Source organism: Oncorhynchus gorbuscha, linkage group LG22 (assembly GCF_021184085.1).
Source record: "Oncorhynchus gorbuscha isolate QuinsamMale2020 ecotype Even-year linkage group LG22, OgorEven_v1.0, whole genome shotgun sequence".
In the NCBI taxonomy this organism is placed as follows: Eukaryota; Metazoa; Chordata; class Actinopteri; order Salmoniformes; family Salmonidae; genus Oncorhynchus; species Oncorhynchus gorbuscha.
In genome coordinates, this window is record NC_060194.1 from 41,919,504 (window position 1) to 41,943,345 (window position 23,842).

General features: G+C 47.1%; 1 protein-coding gene across 1 annotated transcript in view; it reads right to left on the reverse strand.

The window, feature by feature from the left end:
* The window catches only part of LOC124009287 (SLAM family member 5-like), an 80,825-nt gene extending 57,483 nt beyond the window's left edge, over positions 1-23,342 (reverse strand). The window contains exons 1-2 of the mRNA XM_046320924.1: positions 23,270-23,342; positions 16,064-16,366 (exon numbers count right to left, since the gene is read on the reverse strand). Coding sequence (XP_046176880.1) covers positions 16,064-16,366; positions 23,270-23,324 — 358 coding nt within the window. The 5' untranslated portion in view covers positions 23,325-23,342. The remainder of the gene's footprint in view (positions 1-16,063; positions 16,367-23,269) is intronic.
* Between the last annotated feature and the right edge of the window lie 500 nt (positions 23,343-23,842).

A 23,842-nucleotide genomic window follows, 5' to 3' on the forward strand; every position in this document is an offset into this window, starting at 1 on the left:
TCCTAATGATCCTGACTAATGATCCTGACTAATGATGATCCTGATCCTGACTAATGATCCTGACTAATGATGATCCTGATCCTGACTAATGATCCTGACTAATGATGATCCTGATCCTGACTAATGATGATCCTGATCCTGACTAATGATGATCCTGATCCTGACTAATGATCCTGACTAATGATGATCCTGATCCTGACTAATGATCCTGACTAATGATGATCCTGATCCTGACTAATGATCCTGACTAATGATGATCCTGATCCTGACTAATGATGATCCTGATCCTGACTAATGATCCTGACTAATGATGATCCTGATCCTGACTAATGATGATCCTGATCCTGACTAACGATCCTGACTAATGATGATCCTGATCCTGACTAATGATGATCCTGATCCTGACTAATGATGATCCTGATCCTGACTAATGATCCTGACTAATGATGATCCTGACTAATGATGATCCTGACTAATGATGATCCTGACTAATGATGATCCTGATCCTGACTAATGATCCTGACTAATGATCCTGACTAATGATGATCCTGACTAATGATGATCCTGATCCTGACTAATGATGATCCTGATCCTGACTAATGATCCTGACTAATGATGATCCTGATCCTGACTAATGATGATCCTGATCCTGACTAATGATCCTGACTAATGATGATCCTGATCCTGACTAATGATCCTGACTAATCCATTTTGTGTCAGGTGACATTTTGATACATAGAATAAATAACTTATCACAAGACATTATAAAAATTCATACATGCTTTTAACAAGCTATAAAGCATTTATATTGGCAGGCTTTAAGTAAAGTGAAAGACACATGAGTTCCATGAACCACACGTAGCCTGCTGGTGTTACTTCTGTCAGTGTGGTTTGAGCCAGAAATAGATTTTAATTGTAGCTTAACTCAACAGGAAACACAGATACAAGTAAAGAGACTTTTTACACAGTATCCTATTTTCTACCTTTTTCTGGACAATGAAGCCCCCTTTGACTACCATCAGTGTTGAAAAAGTATCTAATTTGGGGGTTTGGATTGATGACCTGCATAACATGTTCAGGGGTGCAACAAAACCAAAAAAATGTCATTCAAACAGAAGGGGGAACTAACAAAGAGTCACTGACAACAACCAAAACGAATCAGGTGGGGTTATAGGAGGGGTTCTGAAAGACACTCAAGGGGGTGTCCACTGAAAGACCACACTAAAAATAAAATGGTTCTTGGAGGACCTTTCAGGATAATTGAAGGTTAAAAAAGTTCCTTAAGGTTAATTTAAGAACCTTAAACACTGCCATCAGTTCTAATTATTTTGACCTTTGTAGACTTAAGGGGTGCTTTGAAGAACCCTTTTCAAAATAAGGGTTTGTTTTGGAACTAGCAGTGCGCTCGTGAGTAAAGGGTGCTCGTGCCTATAATTGAAATTGAGAATGTTGGCCAAAAGATGCACTGGGAAGCGGGAAGCGTGTGGATGGTTGGAAACACACAGATAAGAGATGACTTACAACTGATCAATGTGAAAGGTGAGTAAACATTAGCTATTCGCTAGCTAAGATAATAATTAATCAAACAACTCTATCATCAAAAAGCTCTACTGAACAAAATTATAAAGGCAACGTGTACAGTGTTGGTCCCATGTTCCATGAGCTGAAATAAAAGATCCCCAAAAGTTTCCATAAGCACAAAAAGCATATTTCTCTCAAATGTTGTGCACAAGTTTGTTTACATCCCTGTTAGAGGGCATTTCTCATTTGCCAAGATAATCCATCCACAGGGGTGTCATATCAAGAAGCTGATTTAACAGCATGATCATTACACAAGTGCACCTTGTTCTGGGGACAATAAAAGACCACTCTAAAATGTGCAGTTTTGTCAGATAACACAATGCCACAAATGTCTCAAGTTTTGAGGGAGAGTGCAATTGGCATGCTGACTTCAGGAATGTCCACCAGAGCTGTTGCCAGAGAATTGAATGTTAATTTCTCTACCATAAATCGCCTCCAACGTCATTTTAGAGAATTTTAGAAAACCGGCCTCACAACCACAGACCCCATTTAACCACGCCAGACCAGGACCTCCACATCCGGCTTCTTCACCTGCGGGATTGTCTGAGACCAGCAACCCTGACAGCTGTTGAAACAGGAGTATTTCTGTCTGTAATAAAGCCCTTTTGTAGGGAAAAAAATAATTCTGATTGGCTGGGCCTGGCTCTCCATATGCCCTCCCAGGCCCACCCATGGCTGCACCCCTGTCCAGTCATGTGAAATCCATAGGTTAATGCCTAATTCATTGATTTCAATTGACTGATTTCCTTATATGAACTGTAACTCAGTAAAATCTTTTCAGGCTGCGTTTATATTTTTGTTCAGTATAAATAAACAGTAACCAGCGCTCTTCCTGTAGTACAATACATGTTACAATGATATTCAATTATGATAAATTAAATACTGGTATTTCAATGCACACCTCAAACTACTGTGCTAATGCTACGCTCGGTTGCAGCAGCTTTTCTATAATAAAACAATGCTAGTGGCAAATAGCAAACCCACAATGGGAACAATAAAATAGCATAATATTCACAATAGCTTGGAAATGCTGCATTTCCCATAGCATCCCTACACAACTGGTGCTGTAGCCTCCAATGAAACAGCGGGAGAAGTTGGCAAACCCCAGGAAACGTTGTAGCTGCACCCTGGACGTCGGTTGGGACCAATTCACTTCTGCTTTCAACTTTTCAGGGTCCATCTGGACATTTCCTTCAGTGATGACATATCCGAGAAAGGTGATTGCAGAACGGTGGAACTCACACTTCTCCGCTTTCACAAATAACTGGTTCTCCAGGAGGTGCTGAAGGACTTGTTGAACATGGAAGACTTGTTCTTGGGCAGAACGGGAAAACACCAAGATGTCGTCGAGGTTTACGAACACGAATCAATTGAACATGTCCCAGAGCACATCGTTTACCAGGGCCTGGAAGACAGTGGTGAGTTGGTGAGTCCAAACAGCATGACCAGGTACTCATAATGTCCACTGGCAGTGTTGAAGGCAGTCTTCCACTCATCTCCTTCGCATATCAGAACCAGGTGGTATGCATTCCGAAGGCCCAGCTTGGAGAAGATGGTAGCCTTCTGGAGAGGTTCGAAAGCCGAGGAGAGGAGTGGTAGGGGGTTACGATTCTTGACCGTTAAGTCATTAATCAATGCACGGATGCAGCGTCTTGTTCTTCTTTTCCACAAAGAAAAACCCTGCGCAGGCAGGGGATGCAGAAGGACAGATGCAGAAGGACAGCCAGAGAGTCCTCAATATACTCCATGGCCTTGGTCTCTGGGCCGGATAGGGAATATAGCCAACCACGAGGCGGTGTGGTGCCTGGGAGAAGGTCAATGGCACAATCGTAGGGACAATGCGGGGGAAGAGAAGTAGCCCGTGCCTTGCTGAAGACCTCCAGGATGTCATGGTACTCTGCGGGAACGGCAGAGAAATGCGAGGCTTTACTTAAGCCCTGAGGAGGTCTCAGGGAAGGCTGCGCCACTTTGAGACAATGGGAATGACAGAACAGACTCCAACCCAGGATTGAACTCGTGGTCCAGTTAATAACGGGGTTGTGTTTTTGGAGCAAAGAAAATCTCAAAACAACAGGAACATGGGGGACTCAAAGAGGAAAAGCTGCATAGCCTCACTGCGATTTCTTGAAACCCGCAGATTAACAGGAACAGTGCTGTGGGTAACACTTCCAATGGCTTAGCGTCCATGGGAAGAGAGAGGAGTTGAATGAGGATACATAATTCAGAAACTAGGGTAGAGGCCATAAAACTCTGATCCGCCCGGAGTCAATGAACACCCGAAGAGACTTAGACTGGTCTCCCCACAGCAGTATCATAAAAAGGAGTGTGGATGATGGGAATTAGAGGATTCCCAGTTTCTCACCAGAGAACTGGTCCTTCTGTAGCTCAGTTGGTAGAGCATGGCGCTTGTAATGCCAGGGTAGTGGGTTCGATCCCCGGGACCACCCATACGTAGAATGTATGCACACATGACTGTAAGTTGCTTTGGATAAAAGCGTCTGATAAATGGCATATATTATTATATATATATTACTTGTACCTACTAAAGAAATAGGTCTCTTAACAGGGCAGGTGGCAATATAATGTCCCGCAGCCCCACAGTACCGATAACAGTTGGAACTCAGTGTACGAGAACGTTCCCTAGGCGATAGTCCAGCTCTGCCCAGTTGCATAGGCTCATGAGTAACCGACTCACTCGTCACCGATGATTCGAGGGAACTCGGGTGGCTTCGGCTCCTCTCTGAAGTGCACACTTCAGGGACCTCTGAGGTGAGCACGCAGCAGTGGATGAATGAATGTTCCTGAGACCCGACCTCCTCTCACTCCGACGTTGTCGTAGACGCCCAACAATCCTAATCGTGAGGGAATCGAGGTCCAATGGTAACCCCTGCGCTGCAAACTTCTCTTTTATTTCCCCCTGAAGGAAGGTGTTGAACAGAACCTCCAGGTTCCAGGCACTCTCAGCGGCCAATGTGTGAAACTCTACCGCGTATTTTCTGCTGGCTTGCCTCACCACCACAGAAAGCACTGAGCTAGGCTGAAACACCTGCATTTTGGAGCTCCATTACTCAAGGAAACAAAAAATAAACCATGTTTGTAAGCGGCTTTATTAACTCAATGATATATATTTTTTACATTGTTTGCAAACTGATATGTGACACGTATTAATGCCAAAATAACATGCAACACAGGCAACACAGGCAAGCCCATTGCTAAAAATGTTGGGCTCAAAACACCTGCCCTGAATGACAGGTACCACTGCATCTAGGCAACATTTACAGATCATTTCCGAGTTAGCTAGCATATGCAGCATTTATTGTGAAAGCCGTCTCAGCGAATGCAGGAACATTGGCTTTAAAAGATGCTTAGCCAACAAAGGGCGATCTAATAAAATCGGAGTTAATCCCAGCCTAGAATAATGTTAAAATTCATGATTATTGTTGGCTAGTCTTTTCCCCCACCACAGCATATAAACTCTCAGGCATGGAGGTCATGGTGGCCATGGGGAGGTCCACAGGCAAAGGCTGGTGGTTAACAGGCTGGGGTTGGGGTAGTCCCACCATACTGTAGATGGAGGGTGATGCTGGACCTGGAGATTCCTGCTCTTCACCACCTATTTGACTGTTACCTGGAGTCTGGAGAATAAAAACATACAGTAACAACTTCACTATGAATTTATGAACGGTGACCCGGTTATAAAACAAGGTCATTAATTACCTCAAATCAATAAATGTAATATTTCTCAGTGGCTGTTCAATGCGCTAAAATGTAAGCATTAAATGAACGTAACTTTATCTTTAATTAAGAATGTATACATTTTCCAATATCATTTTAGTTTTTTAAATGACAGTAGCTGAGGTACAGTATCTTACCCTGACTGTAGCATACTCTGTGTTTATCATTTCCTCTTTGTCACCTATAATTCAACAACATAAAAATAGAATAAACATTTAAAAGTAAGATGTTCAGAGACGCTCCATATATATATGAACTGTTTAATATACACCACATTGTAACGGGATCTGGACACCCCTTCAAATTGGTGAATTCGGCTATTTCTGCCACACCCATTGCTGATAGGTGTATAAAATCGAGCACAGTTGTGCAACCTCTATAGACAAACAATGGCAGTAGAATGGCCTTACTGAACAGGTCAATGACTTTCAACGTGGCAACATCATAGGATGTCACCTTTCCAACAAGTCAGTTCGTAAAATTTCTGCACTGCTAGAGCTGCCCCGGTCAACTGTAAGTGCTGTTATTGTGAAGTGGAAACGTCTAGGAGCAACAACGGCTCAGCCACGAAGAACTGTTCATCGGGAGCTTCATGATATGGGTTTCTATGGCCGAGCAGCCACACTCAAGCCTAAGATTGGAGTGGTGTAAAGCTTGCCACCAAAGTTTGGTGTAGGAGGAATAATGGTCTGGAGCTTTTTTTCATGGTTTGGGCTAGACCCCTTAGTTCCAGTGAAATCTTAACGCTACAGCATACAATGACATTCTAGATTATTCTGTGCTTCCAACTTTGTGCAACAGTTTGGGGAATACCCTTTCCTGTTTTCAGCATGACAATGCCTCTGTGCACAAAGTGAGGTCCATACAGAAATGGTTTGTTGAGATCAGTGAGGAAGAACTTGAAAGACCTGCATAGAGCCCTGACCTCAACCAAATTGAACAGCTTTGGGATGAAATAGAATAACGACTGCGAGCCAGGCCTAATCACCCAACACCAGTGACCGACCTCGCTAATGCTCTTGTGGCTGAATGGAAGCAAGTTCCCGCCACAATGTTCCAACATCTAATGGTACTAGCATTGCCAAAAGAGTGGAGGCTGTTATAGCAGCAAAGGAGGGGACCACCTCCATATTAATGCCCATGATTTTGGAATGAGATGTTCGACGAGCAGCTGTACACATACTTTTGGCAATGTAGTGTATATATACAGTACCAGTCAAAGGTTTGGACACACCTACTCATTCAAGGGCTTTTCTTTATTTTGACTATTTTCTACATTGAGAATGCAGAAAGTGTGAAAGCTGTCACTAAGGCAAAAGGTGGCTACTTTTAAGAATCTCAAATATAAAATATTTGTTTAACCCTTTTTTGGTTACTACATGATTCCATATGTGTTATTTCATCATTTGGATGTGTTCACTAATATTCTACAATGTATAAAATAGTAAAAATGAAGAAAAACCCTTAAATGAGTAGGTGTGTCCAAACTTTGACTGGTAGTGTATATACACTACCGTTCAAATGTTTGGGGTCACTTAGAAATGTCCTTGTTTTTGAAAGAAAAGCTAATTTTTTGGCCATTAACATACCATGAAATTGATCAGAAATACAGTGTAGACATTGTTAATGTTGTAAATGACTACTGTAGCTGGAAACGGCAGATTCTTTCGAGTTCCTCTGTCCAGTGTCTGTTCTTTAGCCCATTTTTATATTTTATCATTATTGGCCAGTCTGAGATATGGCTTTTCCTTTGCAACTCTGCCTAGAAGGCCAGCATCCCGGAGTCGCCTCTTCACTGTTGAGACTGGTGTTTTGCGGGTACTATTTAATGAAGCAGCCATTTGAGGACTTGTGAGGTGTCTATTTCTCAAACTAGACACTAATGTACTTGTCCTCTTTCTCAGTTGTGCACCAGGGCCTCCCACTCCACTTTCTATTCTGGTTAGAACCAGTTTGTGCTGTTCTGTAATGTCTCGCATTGATTAGCCTTAATTTCTCAGAACAAGAATAGACTGATGAGTTTCTGAAGAACATTCTTTGTTTATGGCCATTTTCAGCCTGTTATCAAACCCACAAATGCTGATGTTCCAGATACTCAACTAGTCTAAAGAAGGCCCGTTTTATTGCTTAACAACAGTTTTTAGCTGTGCTAACATGATTGCAAAAGGGTTTTCTAATGATCAATTCGCCTTTTTATAATGATAAACTTGGATTAGCAAACACAACGTGCCATTGGAACACAGGAGCGATGGTTGCTGAAAATGGGCCTCTGTACGCCTCTGTAGATATTCCATTAAAAATGAGCCGTTTCCAGCTACTATAGTCATTTACAGCATCAACAATGTATTTCTGATCAATTTTATGTTACTTTAATGGACAAAAAATAGCCTTTCTTTCAAAAACCAGGACATTTCTATGTGACCCCAAACTTTTGAACGGTAGTGTAAGTGTACTGTATATGTATGTATGTATTTGTGTGTGTATATAATATATACAAAATTGACATTTAATCACATCCTGTTCTCACCAGTATTCACAATAGTTAATGAAGTTACTGTAATAAGATTGCTCCTGAGCTTACCTTCATTTATCTTTCGCCAAAGAACCATGCTAATCAGGACGAATAATCCAACTATGATGAGGACACTGACAGGTATCCAGACTTTGACATCGGAGTTGTCGTCCACTTCCTCCCGCGATAGATCCTCTGCTTCCTCCCACAAAATATAAAAATCAGCAAAGCATATATTTTTTATTTCACCTTTTTTTTAACCAGGTTGACCAGTTGAGAACAAGTTCTAATTTACAACTGCAACCTGGCCAAGATAAAGCAAAGCAGTGCGGCACAAACACAGAGTTAGACATGGATTAAACAAACATACAGTTTGTAGCCTGGTTACTCTAGGTTTCTTCCTAGGTTTTGGCCTTTCTAGGGAGTTTTTCCTTGCCACCGTGCTTCTACACCTGCATTGCTTGCTGTTTGGGGTTTTAGGCTGGGTTTCTGTACAGCACTTTGATATCAGCTGATGTAAGAAGGGCTTTATAAATAAATGTGATTTGATACAGTCAATAACACAATAGAAAAGTCTCTGTACAGTGTGTGGAAATGAGGTAAGATACAGGAGGTAAGGCAATAAATAGGCCATGGTGGTGAAATAATTACAATTGAGCAATTAAAACACTGGAGTGATAGATGTGCAAAAGATGAATGTGCAAGTAGAGATACTGGGGTGCAAAGGAACAAAAAAATAACAGTATGGAGATGAGGTAGTTGTATGGGCTATTTACAGATGGGCTATGTACAGGTGCAGTGATATGTGAGCTGCTCTGACAGCTGGTGCTTAAAGTTAGGGAGGGAGATATGAGTCTCAAGCTTCAGTGATTTTTGCAATTGGTTCCAGTCATTGGCAGCAGAGAATTGGAAGGAAAGGCGGCCAAAGTAGGAATTGGCTTTGGGGGTGACCAGTGAAATATACCTGCTGGAGCGCGTGGTATGGGTGGGTGCTGCTATGGTGACCAGTGAGCTGAAATAAGGCGGGGCTTTACCTAGCAGGGTCTTGTAGATGATCTGGAGCCAGTGGGTTTGGCAACCAATATGAAGCGAGGGCCAGCCAACGAGAGCATACAGGTCGAGGTGGTGAGTAGTATATAGGGTTGGTGACAAAACGGATGGCACTGTGATAGACTGCATCCAATTTGCTGAGTAGAGTGTTGGAGGCTATTTTGTAAATTACGTCGCCAAAGTCAAGGATCGGTAGGATGGTCAGTTTACGAGGGTATGTTTGGCAGCATGAGTGAAGGATGCTTTGTTGTTTTTGAAGCCGATTTTAGATTTAATTTTGGATTGGAGATGCTTAACGTGAGTCTGGAAGGAGAGTTTACAATCTAGTCAAACACCTAGGTATTTGTAGTTGTCCACATATTCTAAGTCAGAACCGTCCAGAGTAGTGGTGCTGGATGGGCGGACAGGTGCAGGCAGTGATTGGTTGAAGAGTATGCATTTAGTTTAACTTGCATTTAAGAGCAGTTGGAGGCTATGGAAGGAGAGTTGTATGGCATTGAAGCTCATCTAGCGGTTAGTTAACAGTGTCCAAAGAAGGGCCAGAAGTATACAGAATGATGTCGTCTGCGTAGAGGTGGATCAGAGAATCATCAGCAGCAAGAGTGACATCATTGAGAAGAGAGTCGGCCTGAGAATTGAACCCTGTGGTACCCCCATAGAGACTGCCAGAGGTCCGGACAACAGGCCCTCCGATTTGACACACTGAACTCTGAGAAGTAGTTGATGAACCAGGCGAGGCAGTCATTTGAGAGACCAAGGCTGTTGAGTCTGCCGATAAGAATGTGGTGATTGACAGTCGAAAGCCTTGGCCAGGTCGATGAATACAGGTGCACAGTATTGTCTCTTATCGATGGCGGTTATGATCAGGTTTAGGACCTTGAGTGTGGCTGAGTTGCACCCGAGACCAGCTCGGAAACCAGATTGCATGGTGGAGAAAGTACGGTGGTATTCAAAATGGTTGGTGATCTGTTTGTTAACTTGGCTTTCGAAGGCCTTAGAATGGCAGGGTATGATAGATCGGTCTGTAGCAGTGTGGGTCTGGAGTGTCTCCCCCTTTGAAGAGGGGGATGACCTTGGCAGCTTTCCAATCTTTGGGGATCTCAGACGATATGAAAGAGAGGTTGAAAAGGCTAGTAATAGGGGTTGCAACCAATGCAGCGGATCATTTTAGAAAGGGTCCAGATTGTCTAGCCCGGCTGATTCGTAGGGGTCCAGATTTTGCAGCTTTTTCAGAACATCGGCTATCTGGATTTGGGTGAAGGAGAAATGGGGAGGCTTGGGAAAGTTGCTGTGGGGGGGGGTACAGGGCTGTTGACCAGGGTAGGTGTAGCCAGGTGGAAAGCATGGCCAGCCGTAGAAAAATGCTTATTGAAATTCTCAATTATAGTGGATTTATCGGCGGTGACATTGTTTCCTAGCCTCAGTGCAGTGGGCAGCTGGGAGGAGGTGATCTTGGTTCCTTAACTTCCCTGAAAAGTTGCATATTCCTGGTGCTATTCGATGCTAATGCAGTACACCACAGGATGTTTTTGTGCTGGTCAAGGGCAGTCAGGTCTGGAGTGGAGTTTATATGACATGTAGTCTAGTTTGTGTGTGCATGTACAGGTGTCATTGATGGTGGAGTCAGTTCACTGTCAGGACTGGAGGCACAACTCACTGAAAACATATAGAAACCTGTCATGCAGGTGAAAGAGGACCCAAAAGCGACTTGGCGAAAACAGAGTCTTTAATCCAGTAAAGTAAATACAAACAAAAAACACAACTTTCACTCGAAATGACGAGGACAAACTGGAGACTCGATCTTGAACAGCAGGTGAACAGCAGGTTGCCTCGGGAAGGCACTTGAACCAGACAGACTCAGACACCTGCTCACCACGCAGCATCTGAGGAAAACACGACACGACAGGGCGATACACAAACACAGCGCGGTGAATTCTAGACAAGGAACCGACAGGACAGGAACGGAACACAAAGGAAGAAATAGGGACTCTAATCAGGGGAAAGGATCGGGAACAGGTGTGGGAAGACTAAATGATTGATTAGGGGAATAGGAACAGCTGGGAGCAGGAACGGAACGATAGAGAGAAGAGAGAGCGAGAGAGTGAGAGAGGGAGGGGGAGAGAGAGGGATAGAAAGAGGGAAAGAACCTAATAAGACCAGCAGAGGGAAACGAATAGAATGGGAAGCACAGGGACAAGACAAGATAATAAATGACAAAACATGACAGTACCCCCCACTCACCGAGCGCCTCCTGGCGCACTCGAGGAGGAATCCTGGCGGCAACGGAGGAAATCATCAATGAGTGAACGGTCCAGCACGTCCCGAGACGGAACCCAACTCCTCTCCTCAGGACCGTAACCCTCCCAATCCACTAAGTATTGGTGACCCCGTCCCGAGAACGCATGTCCATGATCTTATGTACCTTGTAAATAGGTGCGCTCTCGACAAGGACGGGAGGGGGAGGGAAGACGAACGGGGTGCGAAGAAAGGGCTTGACACAGGAGACATGGAAGACAGGATGGACGCGACGAAGATGTCGCGGAAGAAGCAGTCGCACAGCGACAGGATTGACGACCTGGGAGACACGGAACGGACCAATGAACCGCGGAGTCAACTTACGAGAAGCTGTCGTAAGAGGAAGGTTGCGAGTGGAAAGCCACACTCTCTGGCCGCAACAATACCTTGGACTCTTAATCCTGCGTTTATTGGCGGCTCTCACAGTCTGTGCCCTGTAACGGCAAAGTGCAGACCTCACCCTCCTCCAGGTGCGCTCACAACGTTGGACAAACGCTTGAGCGGAGGGAACGCTGGACTCGGCAAGCTGGGATGAGAACAGAGGAGGCTGGTAACCCAGACTACTCTGAAACGGAGATAACCCGGTAGCAGACGAAGGAAGCGAATTGTGAGCGTATTCTGCCCAGGGAGCTGTTCTGCCCAAGACGCAGGGTTTCTGAAAGAAAGGCTGCGTAGTATGCGACCAATCGTCTGATTGGCCCTCTCTGCTTGACCGTTAGACTGGGGATGAAACCCGGAAGAGAGACTGACGGACGCACCAATCAAACGACAGAACTCCCTCCAAAACTGTGACGTGAATTGCGGGCCTCTGTCTGAAACGGCGTCTAACGGGAGGCCATGAATTCTGAATACATTCTCGATAATGATTTGTGCCGTCTCATTAGCGGAAGGAAGTTTAGCGAGGGGAATGAAATGTGCCGCCTTAGAGAACCTATCGACAACCGTAAGAATCACAGTCTTCCCCGCAGACAAAGGCAGACCGGTAATGAAGTCTAGGGCGATGTGAGACCATGGTCGAGAAGGAATGGGAGCGGTCTGAGACGACCGGCAGGAGGAGAGTTACCCGACTTAGTCTGCGCGCAGTCCGAACAAGCAGCCACGAAACGGCGCGTGTCACGCTCCTGAGTCGGCCACCAAAAGCGCTGGCGAATAGACGCAAGAGTGCCTCGAACACCGGGATGACCAGCTAACTTGGCAGAGTGAGCCCACTGAAGAACAGCCAGACGAGTGGAAACAGGAACGAAAAGGAGGTTACTAGGACAAGCGCGCGGCGACGCAGTGTGCGTGAGTGCTTGCTTAACCTGTCTTTCAATTCCCCAGACTGTTAACCCGACAACACGCCCATAAGGAAGAATCCCTCGGGATCAGTAGAAGCCACAGAAGAACTAAACAGACGGGATAAGGCATCAGGCTTGGTGTTCTTGCTACCCGGACGGTAAGAAATCACAAACTCGAAACGAGCGAAAAACAACGCCCAACGAGCTTGACGGGCATTAAGTCGTTTGGCAGAACGGATGTACTCAAGGTTCTTATGGTCTGTCCAAACGACAAAAGGAACGGTCGCCCCCTCCAACCACTGTCGCCATTCGCCTAGGGCTAAGCGGATGGCGAGCAGTTCACGGTTACCCACATCATAGTTGCGCTCAGATGGCGACAGGCGATGAGAAAAATAAGCGCAAGGATGAACCTTATCGTCAGACTGGAAGCGCTGGGATAGAATGGCTCCCACGCCTACCTCTGAAGCGTCAACCTCGACAATGAATTGTCTAGTGACGTCAGGAGTAACGAGGATAGGAGCGGACGTAAAACGTTCTTTTAGAAGATCAAAAGCTCCCTGGGCGGAACCGGACCACTTAAAACACGTCTTGACAGAAGTAAGAGCTGTGAGAGGGGCAGCAACTTGACCGAAATTACGAATGAAACGCCGATAGAAATTAGCGAAACCTAAAAGCGCTGCAACTCGACACGTGACCTTGGAACGGGCCAATCACTGACAGCTTGGACCTTAGCGGAATCCATCTGAATGCCTTCAGCGGAAATAACGGAACCGAGAAAAGTAACGGAGGAGACATGAAAAGAGCACTTCTCAGACTTTACGTAGAGACAATTCTCTAAAAGGCGCTGTAGAACACGTCGAACGTGCTGAACATGAATCTCGAGTGACGGAGAAAAAATCAGGATGTCGTCAAGATAGACAAAAACAAAGATGTTCAGCATGTCTCTCAGAACATCATTAACTAATGCCTGAAAAACAGCTGGCGCATTGGCGAGACCAAACGGCAGAACCCGGTACTCAAAATGCCCTAACGGAGTGTTAAACGCCGTTTTCCACTCGTCCCCCTCTCTGATGCGCACGAGATGGTAAGCGTTACGAAGGTCCAACTTAGTAAAGCACCTGGCTCCCTGCAGAATCTCGAAGGCTGATGACATAAGGGGAAGCGGATAACGATTCTTAACCGTTATGTCATTCAGCCCTCGATAATCCACGCAGGGGCGCAGAGTACCGTCCTTCTTCTTAACAAAAAAGAACCCCGCCCCGGCCGGAGAGGAAGAAGGCACTATGGTACCGGCGTCAAGAGACACAGACAAATAATCCTCGAGAGCCTTACGTTCGGGAGCCGACAGAGAGTATAGTCTACCCCGAGGAGGAGTGGTCCCCGGAAGGAGATCAATACTACAATCATACGACCGGTGAGGAGGAAGGGAGTTGGCTCGGGACCGACTGAAGACCGTGCGCAGATCATGATATTCCTCCGGCACTCCTGTCAAATCGCCAGGTTCCTCCTGAGAAGTAGGGACAGAAGAAACGGGAGGGATGGCAGACATTAAACACTTCACATGACAAGAAACGTTCCAGGATAGGATAGAATTACTAGACCAATTAATAGAAGGATTATGACATACTAGCCAGGGATGACCCAAAACAACAGGTGTAAACGGTGAACGAAAAATCAAAAAAGAAATAGTCTCACTGTGGTTACCAGATACTGTGAGGGTTAAAGGTAGTGTCTCAAATCTGATACTGGGAAGATGACTACCATCTAAGGCGAACATGGGCGTAGGCTTCTCTAACTCTCTGAAAGGAATGTCATGTTTCCGAACCCATGCTTCGTCCATGAAACAACCCTCAGCCCCAGAGTCTATCAAGGCACTACATGTAGCACCCGAACCGGTCCAGCGTAGATGGACCGACAAAGTAGTACAGGATTTTGATGGAGAGACTTGAGTAGTTGCGCTCACCTGTAGCCCTCCGCTTACAGATGAGCTCTGGCTTTACTGGACATGAATTAACAAAATGTCCAGCAACTCCGCAATAGAGGCACAGGCGGTTGGTGATCCTCCGTTCCCTCTCCTTAGTCGAGATGCGAATCCCTCCCAGCTGCATGGGCTCAGACCCTGAGCCAGAGGAGGGAGATGGTTGCGATGCGGAGCAGGGAAACACCGTTGATGCGAGCTCTCTTCCACGAGCCCGGTGACGAAGATCTACCCGTCGTTCTATGCGGATGGCGAGAGCAATCAAAGAGTCCACATCTGAAGGAACCTCCCGGGAGAGAATCTCATCCTTAACCACTGCGTGGAGTCCCTCCAGAAAACGAGCGAGCAGCGCCGGCTCGTTCCACTCACTAGAGGCAGCAAGAGTGCGAAACTCAATAGAATAATCCGTTATGGACCGTTCACCTTGGCATAAGGAAGCCAGGGCCCTAGAAGCCTCCTACCAAAAACTGAACGGTCAAAAACCCGAATCATCTCCTCTTTAAAGTTCTGGAACTTGTTAGAGCAATCAGCCCTTGCCTCCCAGATAGCTGTGCCCCATTCTCGAGCCCGGCCAGTAAGGAGTGAAATGACGTAAGCAACCCGAGCTCTCTCTCTAGAGTATGTGTTGGGTTGGAGAGAGAACACAATCTCACACTGCGTGAGAAAGGAGCGGCACTCAGTGGGCTGCCCGGAGTAGCAAGGTGGGTTATTAACCCTAGGTTCTGGAGGCTCGGCAGGCCAGGAAGTAACAGGTGGCACGAGACGTAGACTCTGGAACTGTCCAGAGAGGTCGGAAACCTGAGCGGCCAGGTTCTCCACGGCATGGCGAGCAGCAGACAATTCCTGCTCGTGTCTGCCGAGCATGGCTCCTTGGATCTCGACGGCAGTGTAACGAGCGTCTGAAGTCGCTGGGTCCATTCCTTGGTCGGTTCCTTCTGTCATGCAGGTGAAAGAGGACCCAAAAGCGACTTGGCGAAAACAGAGTCTTTAATCCATTAAAGTAAATACAAACAAAAAACACAACTTTCACTCGAAATGACGAGGACAAACTGGAGACTCGATCTTGAACAGCAGGTGAACAGCAGGTTGCCTCGGGAAGGCACTTGAACCAGACAGACTCAGACACCTGCTCACCACGCAGCATCTGAGGAAAACACGACACGACAGGGCGATACACAAACACAGCGCGGTGAATTCTAGACAAGGAACCGACAGGACAGGAACGGAACACAAAGGAAGAAATAGGGACTCTAATCAGGGGAAAGGATCGGGAACAGGTGTGGGAAGACTAAATGATTGATTAGGGGAATAGGAACAGCTGGGAGCAGGAACGGAACGATAGAGAGAAGAGAGAGCGAGAGAGTGAGAGAGGGAGGGGGAGAGAGAGGGATAGAAAGAGGGAAAGAACCTAATAAGACCAGCAGAGGGAAACGAATAGAATGGGAAGCACAGGGACAAGACAAGATAATAAATGACAAAACATGACAGAAACCATTTATTGTTAGTGCTTTAACCTGAGTACATAAGCTAGAGTCCCAATGAATATGCATTTAACCTGCACACCATGTTTAGCTCTATTGATTGATACTGTAACTGTCACTATATAATAAAATAGAAAAAAACTGTCAAACATACCTTGGACTTTTATCAAGTATGCAGCTACGTTGCAGTCTTTTTCACCACTCACTACTGCATCATAAAGTCCACTGTCTCCTTCCTGGAGGTTCTTCAGTAGCAGAGAGAAGTCTCCCTCACTAAATTCAGCCCTACCTCGGTACCTTTCAAAGGTAACGTTTGGGGGGAACTTTACAACATTGGCTGATCTGTTAAACTTCCAAAATATCACATCAACATCTTCTTTCAGTGTAACATTTGTCTGGACATTCAGGTGAACATCCTGTCCCTTCAGCACAAACATAGAGGTCTCAGCACTGGGCTCTGAAATAAACACACAGAATACTTCATGTAAAAAAATATAAAAAAGCCCATCGTACAATGTGACAAATACAGCAGTAGGATATGAATTTAGCAACGCAACCTCCCAAAGGAATGTGTGCACATTTTTAGTTTTTGCAAATAGCCAAACTGACTGACACATCGTAATGACCCAATTTGCAGACTTTGTAGTTTGGGCTAGAATTGATCTATACACCCTATTTGCTAAATGGTTTAAATATTAACCCATTAAAAAGATCAGCTGCCTTTAGATCAGAGTCAAAACTTTTGTTACAAGTAATACATAAGTACTTTTACAATAAAGAACTGGGATATGATACACACTATCAACTGTTCAGTTGGGGCGGCAGGTTGGGCCAATAACCAAAAGGTTGCTGGATCGAATCCCTGAGCTGACAAGGTAAAAATCTGTCGTTCTGCCGCTTAACAAGGCAGTTCACCCACTGTTCCTTGGTAGGCTGTCATTGTAAATGAGAATGTGTTCTAACTGACTTACCTAGTTAAATAAAGGTTTAATAAAAATAAAGTTCAGTTTCAGAAACCGTTCAGTAAAAGCAACTTGATGAATTATAACTCCAGGAAGTACAACCTAATCTGCCTAAAAGCATAGATAACTTGGGTGCTCAAGAGAGGGGGTCTTTTTCAGCCCACATATTTGTGGTTGGCTGACAGACATGTCTAAAAACAGCTGAGCTGTTTTTCCGGTAGTGAGAAGTTCCATGCTACAAATGGCGTAGTTTCCTGTCACCGACTTTACTGTAATGACTCTGAACTTGTTCTTACAATAGTACAGTATGCTATCACAACCAAACATGGTTGTATTACTCATTGTTGTATTACAAAACATATTTAAAACAGTTTTTTTTAATGTGCCCTACAGTTAATTACATACTGTACTTCCAATTTAAAAGTCTATCAATTACTTGAATGTTGTAAAAAAAAAACATAACACATGACTTAAAACTTTAGTACTTCATCTATGTTCACCCACTGGCTAGACATCTAGTACCCACTGGCTAGACATCCAGCACCCACTGGCTAGACATCCAGTACCCACTGGCTAGACATCCAGTACCCACTGGCTAGACATCCAGCACCCACTGGCTAGACATCCAGTACCCACTGGCTAGACATCCAGTACCCACTGGCTAGACATCCAGCACCCACTGGCTAGACATCCAGTACCCACTGGCTAGACATCCAGTACCCACTGGCTAGACATCCAGCACCCACTGGCTAGACATCCAGTACCCACTGGCTAGACATCCAGTACCCACTGGCTAGACATCCAGCACCCACTGGCTAGACATCCAGTACCCACTGGCTAGACATCTAGTACCCACTGGCTAGACATCCAGTACCCACTGGCTAGACATCCAGTACCCACTGGCTAGACATCCAGTACCCACTGGCTAGACATCTAGTACCCACTGGCTAGACATCCAGTACCCACTGGCTAGACATCCAGTACCCACTGGCTAGACATCCAGTACCCACTGGCTAGACATCTAGTACCCACTGGCTAGACATCCAGTACCCACTGGCTAGACATCCAGTACCCACTGGCTAGACATCAGTACCCACTGGCTAGACATCCAGCACCCACTGGCTAGACATCTAGTACCCACTGGCTAGACATCCAGTACCCACTGGCTAGACATCTAGTACCCACTGGCTAGACATCCAGTACCCACTGGCTAGACATCCAGTACCCACTGGCTAGACATCCAGCACCCACTGGCTAGACATCTAGTACCCACTGGCTAGACATCCAGTACCCACTGGCTAGACATCCAGTACCCACTGGCTAGACATCCAGTACCCACTGGCTAGACATCCAGTACCCACTGGCTAGACATCCAGCACCCACTGGCTAGACATCCAGTACCCACTGGCTAGACATCCAGCACCCACTGGCTAGACATCTAGTACCCACTGGCTAGACATCCAGCACCCACTGGCTAGACATCCAGTACCCACTGGCTAGACATCCAGTACCCACTGGCTAGACATCCAGCACCCACTGGCTAGACATCCAGTACCCACTGGCTAGACATCCAGCACCCACTGGCTAGACATCCAGTACCCACTGGCTAGACATCCAGTACCCACTGGCTAGACATCCAGTACCCACTGGCCAGACATCCAGTACCCACTGGCTAGACATCCAGTACCCACTGGCTAGACATCCAGCACCCACTGGCTAGACATCCAGCACCCACTGGCCAGACCCACTGGCTAGACATCCAGTACCCACTGGCTAGACATCCAGTACCCACTGGCTAGACATCCAGTACCCACTGGCTAGACATCCAGTACCCACTGGCTAGACATCCAGTACCCACTGGCTAGACATCCAGTACCCACTGGCTAGACATCCAGCACCCACTGGCTAGACATCCAGCACCCACTGGCTAGACATCCAGCACCCACTGGCTAGACATCCAGTACCCACTGGCTAGACATCCAGTACCCACTGGCTAGACATCCAGCACCCACTGGCTAGACATCCAGCACCCACTGGCTAGACATCCAGCACCCACTGGCTAGACATCCAGTACCCACTGGCTAGACATCCAGTACCCACTGGCTAGACATCCAGCACCCACTGGCTAGACATCCAGTACCCACTGGCTAGACATCCAGCACCCACTGGCTAGACATCCAGTACCCACTGGCTAGACATCCAGCACCCACTGGCTAGACATCCAGCACCCACTGGCTAGACATCCAGCACCCACTGGCTAGACATCCAGCACCCACTGGCCAGACATCCAGTACCCACTGGCTAGACATCCAGCACCCACTGGCTAGACATCCAGCACCCACTGGCTAGACATCCAGCACCCACTGGCTAGACATCCAGTACCCACTGGCTAGACATCCAGTACCCACTGGCTAGACATCCAGCACCCACTGGCTAGACATCCAGCACCCACTGGCTAGACATCCAGCACCCACTGGCTAGACATCCAGTACCCACTGGCTAGACATCCAGTACCCACTGGCTAGACATCCAGCACCCACTGGCTAGACATCCAGTACCCACTGGCTAGACATCCAGCACCCACTGGCTAGACATCCAGTACCCACTGGCTAGACATCCAGCACCCACTGGCTAGACATCCAGCACCCACTGGCTAGACATCCAGCACCCACTGGCTAGACATCCAGCACCCACTGGCTAGACATCCAGCACCCACTGGCTAGACATCCAGTACCCACTGGCTAGACATCCAGTACCCACTGGCTAGACATCCAGCACCCACTGGCTAGACATCCAGTACCCACTGGCTAGACATCCAGTACCCACTGGCTAGACATCCAGCACCCACTGGCTAGACATCCAGTACCCACCAGACATCCAGTACCCACTGGCTAGACATCCAGCACCCACTGGCTAGACATCCAGTACCCACTGGCTAGACATCCAGTACCCACTGGCTAGACATCCAGCACCCACTGGCTAGACACCCACTGGCTAGACATCCAGCACCCACTGGCTAGACATCCAGTACCCACTGGCTAGACATCCAGCACCCACTGGCTAGACATCCAGTACCCACTGGCTAGACATCCAGCACCCACTGGCTAGACATCCAGCACCCACTGGCTAGACATCCAGTACCCACTGGCTAGACATCCAGCACCCACTGGCTAGACATCCAGTACCCACTGGCTAGACATCCAGCACCCACTGGCTAGACATCCAGCACCCACTGGCTAGACATCCAGTACCCACTGGCTAGACATCCAGCACCCACTGGCTAGACATCCAGCACCCACTGGCTAGACATCCAGCACCCACTGGCTAGACATCCAGCACCCACTGGCTAGACATCCAGCACCCACTGGCTAGACATCCAGCACCCACTGGCTAGACATCCAGCACCCACTGGCTAGACATCCAGCACCCACTGGCTAGACATCCAGCACCCACTGGCTAGACATCCAGCACCCACTGGCTAGACATCCAGCACCCACTGGCTAGACATCCAGCACCCACTGGCTAGACATCCAGCACCCACTGGCTAGACATCCAGTACCCACTGGCTAGACATCCAGTACCCACTGGCTAGACATCCAGTACCCACTGGCTAGACATCCAGTACCCACTGGCTAGACATCCATCCAGCTAGACCCACTGGCTAGACATCCAGCACCCACTGGCTAGACATCCAGTACCCACTGGCTAGACATCCAGCACCCACTGGCTAGACATCCAGTACCCACTGGCTAGACATCCAGCACCCACTGGCTAGACATCCAGTACCCACTGGCTAGACATCCAGCACCCACTGGCTAGACATCCAGTACCCACTGGCTAGACATCCAGCACCCACTGGCTAGACATCCAGCACCCACTGGCTAGACATCCAGCACCCACTGGCTAGACATCCAGCACCCACTGGCTAGACATCCAGCACCCACTGGCTAGACATCCAGCACCCACTGGCTAGACATCCAGCACCCACTGGCTAGACATCCAGCACCCACTGGCTAGACATCCAGCACCCACTGGCTAGACATCCAGCACCCACTGGCTAGACATCCAGCACCCACTGGCTAGACATCCAGCACCCACTGGCTAGACATCCAGCACCCACTGGCTAGACATCCAGCACCCACTGGCTAGACATCCAGCACCCACTGGCTAGACATCCAGCACCCACTGGCTAGACATCCAGCACCCACTGGCTAGACATCCAGCACCCACTGGCTAGACATCCAGCACCCACTGGCTAGACATCCAGCACCCACTGGCTAGACATCCAGCACCCACTGGCTAGACATCCAGCACCCACTGGCTAGACATCCAGCACCCACTGGCTAGACATCCAGCACCCACTGGCTAGACATCCAGCACCCACTGGCTAGACATCCAGCACCCACTGGCTAGACATCCAGTACCCACTGGCTAGACATCCAGTACCCACTGGCTAGACATCCAGTACCCACTGGCTAGACATCCAGCACCCACTGGCTAGACATCCAGCACCCACTGGCTAGACATCCAGCACCCACTGGCTAGACATCCAGTACCCACTGGCTAGACATCCAGTACCCACTGGCTAGACATCCAGTACCCACTGGCTAGACATCTAGTACCCACTGGCTAGACATCCAGTACCCACTGGCTAGACATCCAGTACCCACTGGCTAGACATCCAGTACCCACTGGCTAGACATCCAGTACCCACTGGCTAGACATCCAGCACCCACTGGCTAGACATCCAGCACCCACTGGCTAGACATCCAGCACCCACTGGCTAGACATCTAGCACCCACTGGCTAGACATCCAGTACCCACTGGCTAGACATCCAGCACCCACTGGCTAGACATCCAGCACCCACTGGCTAGACATCCAGCACCCACTGGCTAGACATCTAGCACCCACTGGCTAGACATCCAGTACCCACTGGCTAGACATCCAGCACCCACTGGCTAGACATCCAGCACCCACTGGCTAGACATCCAGCACCCACTGGCTAGACATCCAGCACCCACTGGCTAGACATCCAGCACCCACTGGCTAGACATCCAGCACCCACTGGCTAGACATCCAGCACCCACTGGCTAGACATCCAGCACCCACTGGCTAGACATCCAGCACCCACTGGCTAGACATCCAGTACCCACTGGCTAGACATCTAGTACCCACTGGCTAGACATCCAGCACCCACTGGCTAGACATCCAGTACCCACTGGCTAGACATCTAGTACCCACTGGCTAGACATCCAGCACCCACTGGCTAGACATCCAGCACCCACTGGCTAGACATCCAGCACCCACTGGCTAGACATCCAGTACCCACTGGCTAGACATCTAGTACCCACTGGCTAGACATCCAGCACCCACTGGCTAGACATCCAGTACCCACTGGCTAGACATCTAGTACCCACTGGCTAGACATCCAGCACCCACTGGCTAGACATCCAGCACCCACTGGCTAGACATCCAGCACCCACTGGCTAGACATCCAGCACCCACTGGCTAGACATCCAGTACCCACTGGCTAGACATCCAGTACCCACTGGCTAGACATCTAGTACCCACTGGCTAGACATCCAGCACCCACTGGCTAGACATCCAGCACCCACTGGCTAGACATCCAGCACCCACTGGCTAGACATCCAGTACCCACTGGCTAGACATCCAGCACCCACTGGCTAGACATCCAGTACCCACTGGCTAGACATCCAGCACCCACTGGCTAGACAACCAGTACCCACTGGCTGGACATCCAGTACACATGGGGTGGCAGAGTAGCCTAGTGGTTAGAGCATTGGACTAGTAACCGAAAGGTTGTAAGTTCAAATCCCCGAGCTGACAAGGTACACAATCTGTCATTCTGCCCCTGAACAGGCAGTTAACCCACTGTTCCTAGGGTGTCATTGAAAATAAGAATTTGATCTTAACTGACTTGCCTAGTAAAATAAAGTTAAAATAAAAAGTTTAAAAACTGGCTAGACATCCAATAAAATGGCCACCCAGACTATTTACATTTGTTTTTACACTGCTGCTACTCGCTGTTTATTATCTATGCATAGTCACTTTACAAATTACCTCGACTACCCTGTACCCCTGCACACTGACTGTACCGGTACCCCCTGTATATAGTCTCGTTATTGTTATGTACATTTCTTGTGTTACTTTGTTTATTAAGTACATATTTTATTAAATCTATTTATTGAATTGTTGGTTAAGGGCTTGTAAGTAAGCATTTCACTGTAAGATACAATTTGATTTGGACTGGTTATAAGCAGAGTAATTAGTACAAATTATACTGCCTGTTACTTACTAACCTACTAATCAGATTATAGACACATGTCTAATCAATATATTAAATATCACTATACAGATGTCTTATAAAATGTTTTACCTGAATGATGGAGGAGAGTTAGTAGAATAGGGAGGGTGAAACGCACAGTCACCATACTTTGACAAATGACTAAACCTAAATGAGGAAGTATTATCACATAGGTCTAGACTTCCTTACTCTAGTAGGTTTTTATACCCATAACCACACAAAACATTGTTTACAATTCTAAAATGTTATACATGGCATGTGAAACAACTTGATAACCTGTTTCCAATATATTTGAAATGTATTTAGGAAATTTATTTTATTTAACCAGATATAAAATCTCTTTTTCAAGAGCGCCCTGGCCGAGATAGGCAGCACCAAGTCATAACAAAAATTAGACACACAACATGAAAAACTGCAAGTAATCTAGTAAAAACCATTGAATTCACAAGAGTATAACAAAATCATAAAACAGCTAATTAAAAACCATTGACAGGTCAGGGAATCAGCCTCAAAATCCTTCAATGATTTACAAACACCAATTGGGACAGGGTCTTCCAGTTTAAAAGTATTTTGTAAGGCGTTCCAAGACGATGGCGCAGAGTACATAAAAGCCCTTTTTACCAAATTCAGTTTGGACATTTTGAA